At 47.3% G+C, this 8816-nt stretch overlaps 1 protein-coding gene across 1 annotated transcript; it reads right to left on the reverse strand.

The window, feature by feature from the left end:
* Positions 1-444: 444 nt before the first annotated feature.
* LOC146035802 (protein FAM200C-like) lies at positions 445-2382 on the reverse strand. Its single transcript, XM_083159480.1, has one exon. It carries the CDS (start codon positions 2380-2382, stop codon positions 445-447), a length of 1938 nt encoding a protein of 645 aa, XP_083015606.1.
* Positions 2383-8816: the final 6434 nt, after the last annotated feature.

Consider the following 8816-nt stretch of genomic DNA (forward strand, 5'->3'; position numbering starts at 1 on the left):
TCGGACTGTGAGATACGTTATACATACCATAAAAATATCTGTACATGTGTGCCTATGTGCACATATGTATATTATTGTAATCAAACCAGCTACTGATATGTACCAATATCATTTCATGTATTTTATAGAATGTATTTGAACATACTACATAGGCATTACAACAGTGCACAGGACAAATACAAGTCAAGCCAGCAAGGGATGATAATTGCACAAAAGATTTCAGTATACCAGGGGTCAGGAACCTTTTTGACTATGAGAGCCATGAAAGCAAAATATTCGGAAATTTATTTCAGTGAGAGCCATATAATATATTTTAAAAGTGAATTCAACTAAATGTCAATATAAAACGCCTCTGAATTTATTCTTTTAAAATTTAAAAGAATAAATTCAGAGGCGTTTTATACTGACATTAAAATTTAAATAATGTTGTTATAATACTCACCATTAATGCGACTTCTGGTGCTGCATGGATTTGCTGATGTCTTTGTAGTCTGGTTGGTACTTGGTGAGGTTAAGCTTCATGCAAGCGTTGAGACTTTCATCCGTTAAACGTGATCGTAGATTGGACTTGATGTTTTTAAGATGTGAGAATGACTGCTCACATGCATACGTAGATCCAAACATGGTCAACACAGCATTACTCACACGCTGCAGTGTGTGGTATGTGACAGGAAGCGCGTTCCAAGTTTTGAGAATCAGCTGGTCTTCGGTTTGAAGTTTTTTCATTTCTGTCCACATGTGCTTGCTCGCCAACTCCGCTTTCTGTCGTGTGATTCTTTCCAAATCTTCATTCAGTGACTTGAACTTGTTCACCCACATGTCTGAGGCCTTCAGGTCAGCCACTTCAGCTTCAAAATCTCTGATGGAGACACCAGCAATGTAACTCAGATCGGCTGTGTTTAGTGAACACTCGGTTGGATGGGTGATGAACTTAAAAAGACTAGCGTGCTCACGAAATTCTCCAAAGCGCGCTTTGAAGGACTGTAGGAGACTGGATGTGAAGCCAGCTAGCTGGTGGAGATCCAAGTTTTGATTGGGATCACTTGCTGTGCATGCATCTTTAAACTGGCTCAGTTTTTCAAAATGTAGTAAACGACCTGTTTCAAGATCCATAATGAAGAGCTCTAGCTTGTTTTCAAAAGCAAACACAGCTTGTTGAAGGGATAACACTGTATTTCCAATGCCTTGCATTTTCACGTTGAGCTGGTTCAGATGTTCAGTCATATCTACGAGATAGTAAAACTTGAGGAGCCACTCAGTATCGGCTAGCTCAGGATGCTCGATGCCTTTCATTTGAAGGAAAGTCTGGATTTCGTTCAGGCAAGCCGCAAAACGGCTAAGCACCTTCCCTCTTGACAACCAACGCACATTGCTGTGCAAAAGCAGACCAGGATAGTTATTTCCAACTTCATCCAGCAGTGTTTTAAACTGGCGATCATTTAAGGCTCGGGCAACAATAAAGTTGATCACACGAATGACCAGCGACATCACTTCGCCAAACTGCCCATCACACATCTGAGCACAAAGTGCCTCCTGGTGTAGAATGCAATGGAAACTTAGGATGGGTCTATTTTCATGTTCACGAAGAAGCGCCACAAATCCTTTGTTTTTCCCCACCATACACGGAGCACCATCAGTACACACTGAGAGAAGTCTATCCATAGGTAGATTTTTTTCTTGAGCAAACTCCATGAAAGACTTGAATAAATCCTCACCTCTTGTGGACCCTTTTATTGCCAGAACAGCAAGACTTTCTTCGCGCAGTGTGTCACCAACAGCATATCTTGCAATCACGCTGAACTGCGACAAATGGCTCACATCTGTCGACTCATCCAAAGCCAGGGAAAAGAACGGCGCTGCATTTATGTCCTTCACTTGCGTTTCCTCCACTTTGTTTGCCATCATGATGGTACGATCATGAACAGTTCTTGCCGACAGAGGCATGTCTTGTATCCGTTTGATTATCTTGTTTTTGTTCGGAAGATCATCAAAAAGTTCATTGGCTACATCCAGCATGAACTTTTTAGCATACTCGCCATCTGTGAATGGTTTTCCGTTCCTCACTATTGCTAAAGATCCAGCAAAGCTAGCGGAATTATAGTCACCTTGCCGGGACCATACGCGGAGTTGCTGCTGGCTAGCTTGCACCCTGCTCAGTAGCTCTTGGCACGCTTTCTTTCTGCTGTCTCCCACAGGGTATTTTGATGCAAAGGTAGCATGGCGCGTGTCGAAGTGCCGCTTTATATTTGACCGTTTCATCGATGCAATTTTGTCATTGCAAATTAGACACACCGCAGAACCTGCTCTCTCCACAAAGGCAAATTCTTCGGTCCATTCGTCCTGAAATGTACGATAGTCGTCATCTTTTTTTCTTTTCGCCATCTTGTGGGCGGCCCTGTGAGCGGTGGTAGATTATAACTGCTGAGAGTGTAGGGGGGTGGTGCTGTGGATGGTTGCCCCTACCCAGGCTTTCTTCAACCGCAGGACCTGAAGAGAAAGGGGTCTCCTCTGATTGATTAAGCCAGGCCCAAAATCTTAAATAAGAGAGGGCATATCCCAGTGTAGGTTTGAGGTGAGGCTACTCGAGTCTCCTCCTGGGCATTAGCTGCTGCAGCTACCCCCTTAGGGAGTCTGTCTGTTGTCCCTATCTGACAGCAGCAAGGAGTCAGGAGGGGCTTGGATAAAGGGGTATACGGGAGCTCCAGTGAACTGGCTGCCTATCAGGGTCCCCGCAAGTCCCCTTCTCACCAGCACACATACAGGCCGCAGCGCGTCAGCCACGCCACAGCAAACAAACTCCGGGTCCCCGCCGGGTTCCCCCGCGTCTCTTGGGGCCACAAGGTGGAGGTGAGGGCACAGAGAGTGAGGCTGAGGAGAATCTTCCGGCGGTAGAACCGCCGGGCGGGAACACAGATGCCGCCGGGCTCCTCTCCTAATTGAGCTCCCGGCTTCCACCACCGGACCAGGCCACAACCTGCAAGCGCACCTAAAAGTGCACTCCGGCTCCGCGGCTCGGGTCGGTGGATTCAGGATGGTGGTAGGTGGCCTTGGGAGGTCGAGAAGGGTGGGTATCAGGGCAGGTTCAGGGCTGATTACCAGGGTCCTTACGGGAGCTCCTCTCAGCCGCGTCCGGTCCGAGCGCCAGCCACGCCACGCCTCCGCCCAATTAAAATAATGGGCGAGCCATATGAAGTCATCAAAAGAGCCACACCTGGCTCGCGAGCCAGTGGTTCCCGACCCCTGCAGTATACCATGATACAGCGCTCCATCTATTTCTGATTTTATAGCTTTACAGCTGAAAATAATAATAATGGATACAGTTGTCTCCACTGAGTTTCTAAGAATAATGGGTACTTGTTTTCTAGCACGGCCACAATCGCGGGCATCGGGTGTAATTTTTAGTGGTCTGCGACGCGACCGACGCGATGCCCCCGATTTTCCCATTGAAAAAAGTCAAAATCGCGTCGGTCGCGTCGTATGCGGCTAAAAAGGCTTAAATGGTCCAGACGCGATGCCCCCGATTTCCCATAGGAAACAATGTTAAATGCCTCAATTTACCTGCGATGCCCCCGATTTTTCATAGGAAACAATGTTAAATGCCTCAATTTCACCAAATCATCATAGGGAACAATGGTAAATGGGCCAGAAACCCCCAAAAACACCCCTGAACAGTGAAATGTCCCCCCAAAAGTAGTTTACGCCACCCCACGATCAACGCGAACCCGAAGCGTGGCGAGCGGCGGCGGTACGCGTCCTCCGACCTTTTCATACTCCCACTATCCGCGTCGGTGTGGAGTTGAGAATAGAATAGTGTGGCGAGCGCAGCGAGCCACCGAGCCCGAAGCGTGGCGAGCGCACGCGGATACCTTCACAGGTAAACGCGTCCCTTCGCGGGCTTCACAGGTATCCACGTCCCCTCGCGGGGCTCGCTGCGCTCGCCACGCTTCGGGCTCGGTGGCTCGCTGCACTCGCCACACTATTCTATTCTCAACTCCACACCGACGTGAATAGTGGGGGTATGAAAAGGTCGGAGGACGCGTACCGCCGCCCCTCGCGGGCTCGCCACGCTTCGGGTTCGCGTTGATCGTGGGGTGGCGTAAACTACTTTTGGGTTGACATTTCACTGTTCAGGGGTGTTTTTGGGGGTTTCTGGCCCATTTACCATTGTTCCCTATGATGATTTGTGTAAATTGAGCCATTTAACATTGTTTCCTATGGGAAATCGGGGGCATCGCGGGTAAATTGAGACATTTAACATTGTTCCCTATGGGAAATCGCGGGCATCGCGTCGGTACCATCGCACCCGATTTTTTTAGTGCATGCGATGCCCCCGATTTTTACTCAAGATGCCCACGATCATGATCGTTGTTGCCGTGCTAGGAAACAAGTACCGAATAATGATACAATTGTCTCTATTATTAGACACAACAGAACTCTGAAGCAACTCTTTGTAAAATGTGTATTATACACTATTATTACATATAGGAAGCTTACATTATTATTCTGTTGAATGTGTCACTGATAATACCACATGGTGAAGGTATATAGCAGCATCTTGAAGGACCAACAATCACTAAATATTTGAAGTTCACATTTATAGTAAACGAACGGTTTCATTATTATCATTTACATATACAGTATTACTAATAATACTTAAGGAATAGTACATCTAAAAGGGACCCAGAGAATATATATGACCCAGTATTGTCTAAATAAATAGAATTAGGACACAAACAGTGGCAGACAGACTAGTTTTTAATCTTTATTTCTTGCACAAATTGATCTTTTCTTATTTGCACATTCTACCACACTTGATTTTATTTTACATACTTCGCTCTTTACTTCCTATATAGGATTTTGGAACATTAATTATGTGAGGTACCATTATGTACCCATGCAATCCAAAATAATGGATATCAGACTTAAAGTAACTTTTTAATAATACTGATCAATAAAGTATGAATTTTAACTATAATATCAATTTTGTTTGTGGAAGGAGGAGTGCATCTTAATAAACTGGTTACTGGTATCTTTTGTTTCGTTTGCAACCATTCAGTGGTGTCGACCATAGGGTGTCGGCCTAATGAATCTCGACCTTGACAGGGTCGACCTAGGGTCCGGATAACCTGAGGAGTCACACTTCCATGATGCAAGGATAGCACACATTCAGGGCCAGATGCACTAAGCTTCAAACGTGATAAAATGGAGAGTGATAAACCAATCAGCTCCTGCCTAACATTTTTCAAACACAGTCTGTGACATGGCAGGTAGGAGCTAATTGGCTGGTTGTTTATCACTCCATTTTATCACTTTTGAAGCTCAATATGTAAATGCGGACCCTCAATGTATGTGAGAATATATATGGAGGATAACCAAAATCCTTGTAGAAGTCACATGGTATGCGATTAAACACATTTGGAACACAACCACTTTTTTTATGCAAGAGAAAAATGGGTACTTGTTTCCTAGCACGGCGCCACCGATTTACATTGTATGGCATCAGGTGTGTGAAATTGGTCGCATCGCATGCGACCAGATTGCATGCGACGCGATTATACCCAATTTTTTTATTGTACAGCCACCCTGATGGCTGATTACAATGTTAAATGCCCCCCAGACCCAATTTTTCATTGTATACCCACCATGATGGTTAATTAGTATGTCAAATGACCCCCCATTGTTAACGCCACGATCAACGCCAACCCGAAGCTTGGCAAGCGGTGGCGGTACGCCTCCTCCGACCTTTTCATACCCCCACTATCCACGTCGGCGTGGAGTTGATTTTATATAGTGTGGCGAGCCACCGAGCCCCGAAGCGTGGCAATCGGACGCGCATTGTAATGGCATGTGATGCGATTTTAAAATTGTATGGGAACGTCTTTAAAAGCCTAAAATCGGGTCGGTCGGGTCTGATTGGGTCCCATCGCATACCTTGATACCGCTTTCAGACCGCACTCTAGACCCGGGTTATTGCCCCGTGTTCTTGCGGCTCCAACACGGGTCAAGGTGCGGTCTGAAAAGGCCACCACGGGTCGAGCAACACGGGTGTTCAACCCTGGTAATGACCATGGTTGAACACGGCTATGACCCGTGTCAAGTGCAGTGTGAACGGGTGCCTGGGTCGAGCGACCCGTGTCCCGTTCACAGTATGGAGGAGGCAGCACTGTCAGCTCCAAGTACTGCCTCCTCCAGAGCCCCCGATGACGCGCCGCCGCCCAGCTCCACCCCCCTGTGACGTCACCGACTCGGCAATATGCTGTGTCGGTGTCGGAACTTTCAGACCGCATTCCTAGCACGGCATTTGCGGTCTGAAAGTAGTATTAGTTATGGTATGCGATGGGACCCGACGGGCGCCGTGCTAGGAAATCAGTACCGAAAAATGTTGTAAGTAACAATAAAAGATTGTTGGCACCAATGCACACTGCTCATGTACGATGGGTCTATCCATTACTGAGAGTTTTACCTAGTGTAATTTTATAATAAACATACCTGTGCCACATTATACACCATCATACACATCTCTAAAAAAACATATACTCTCTCTCTCTCTTTCTGGCCCGATTTAGTGCCGCTCGCCCGCATCCCCTCGGTAAAATGTGAGGGGATGTGTCTGAGATCACATCCCCTTGCATGCAGCCAATGGGGAGAGAAATCGGTGACCATCGAATGATTTCTCTCCCCTTTGGAAATAAGTCAGTCTAAACTGACTTTTATTTCCGTTGGAGTCTGCCAAAGACGGGGCCGGTGCTGGCGTCATGTGACATTGGCCCGCCTGCGCTCCCAGGGAAACACCCATAAAATACTGTGTGTTCCCCTACAGCAGCCCCCTGCCCACACCCTCCCCTACCCGTGCAAACCAGTCAGCGAGTGTGATTATCACCAAAGGTGTTCGCACAGGGGGTCTGCACATGCTCAAACTTCCCACCATCGGAACAGGGCTGAATTGAGTTGTAACTCACCCCCTCTATGTGGCAGATGTACTAAACCTTGGAAATGGATAAATAAAGGCCCATACACACTAGACGACTTTCAGCTGAAAATCGGTCAAAACAGACGTTTTGAGCGATTTTCACCTGAAAGTAGCCTGGTGTGTATGCCCCCCCCCCCCCCCGACTGCCGACTGGCGATGATGCGCGCTCCCGCATCATCGCCAACGAGGTGGGCAGTCTGCTGGTTTTACCAGCACATCTAGCGATGATGGCTGGTTTTTCATTCATCATCGCCAGGTGTGTACGCAGCGCGGGCTGAAAGATGATACACTTTCAGCCCGGCTGACCGCCCCGCTCCCTCCCCCTGCTCCCCCGCCGGCTGCAGATCATACTCACCGCCGCTGAAGGACCGCCCCGCTCGTCTGCCCGGCTCCATAGTTCTCCAGGCTGCAGCTGCTCCCGCCCGGCCACAGCACAGACTGTCAGCGGACGCCCCGCCCCTCCCGGCTTCTATCTGCCCTGCTCCCTCCGACTTGCTCCACACGGAGCACAGCATACTGCACACTGGCCACCAATGTTATTAGCCAGTAATATATACATTGCTGGCACATGCCAGCAATGTATATATTAATGGCACCACTACCCACCAATGAATATTTATGTATTGGCCAGTATAATAATATATATATTGCTGGCACATGCCAGCAATGTATATATTAATGGCTCCACTACCCACCAATGAAAATTTATGTATTGGCCAGTAATAATATATACATTGCTGGCACATGCCAGCAATGTATATATTAATGGCTCCACTACCCACCAATGAATATTTATATATAAATATATATATATATATATATATATATATATATATATACATACATACACACACACACACACACACACACACACAAAATTACAGATGGAGCGGGTCTCTTCTTTGCAGGGGATGGCGATGGCGACGCCATCCCCCGCCATCCGCCATCTGTATCTGCGAAAGGGGACGTGCGCGCACGAGATGCGTGAGCATCCTCTTCCGACGGTGCTTCCTCCGCCGGGTCTCCGCTGGCTTGTCGGCGGTCAACCCGGGGTCCTCACAACCTCCCTGCACCCCCCCCCCCAACCCTGTCCATCTCTAAAAAAACATATACTCTCTCTCTCTCTTTCTGGCCCGATTTAGTGCCGCTCGCCCGCATCCCCTCGGTAAAATGTGAGGGGATGTGTCTGAGATCACATCCCCTTGCATGCAGCCAATGGGGAGAGAAATCGGTGACCATCGAATGATTTCTCTCCCCTTTGGAAATAAGTCAGTCTAAACTGACTTTAATTTCCGTTGGAGTCTGCCAAAGACGGGGCCGGTGCTGGCGTCATGTGACATTGGCCCGCCTGTGCTCCCAGGGAAACACCCATAAAATACTGTGTGTTCCCCTACAGCAGCCCCCTGCCCACACCCTCCCCTACCCGTGCAAACCAGTCAGCGAGTGTGATTACACATGCCAGCAATGTATATATTAATGGCACCACTACCCACCAATGAATATTTATGTATTGGCCAGTATAATAATATATATATTGCTGGCACATGCCAGCAATGTATATATTAATGGCTCCACTACCCACCAATGAAAATTTATGTATTGGCCAGTAATAATATATACATTGCTGGCACATGCCAGCAATGTATATATTAATGGCTCCACTACCCACCAATGAATATTTATATATAAATATATATATATATATATATATATACATACATACATACATACACACACACACACACACACACACACACACACACACACAAAATTACAGATGGAGCGGGTCTCTTCTTTGCAGGGGATGGCGATGGCGACGCCATCCCCCGCCATCCGCCATCTGTAT

This window comes from Crinia signifera, chromosome 1, assembly GCF_055691185.1.
Source record: "Crinia signifera chromosome 1, ASM5569118v1, whole genome shotgun sequence".
NCBI lineage: Eukaryota > Metazoa > Chordata > Amphibia > Anura > Myobatrachidae > Crinia > Crinia signifera.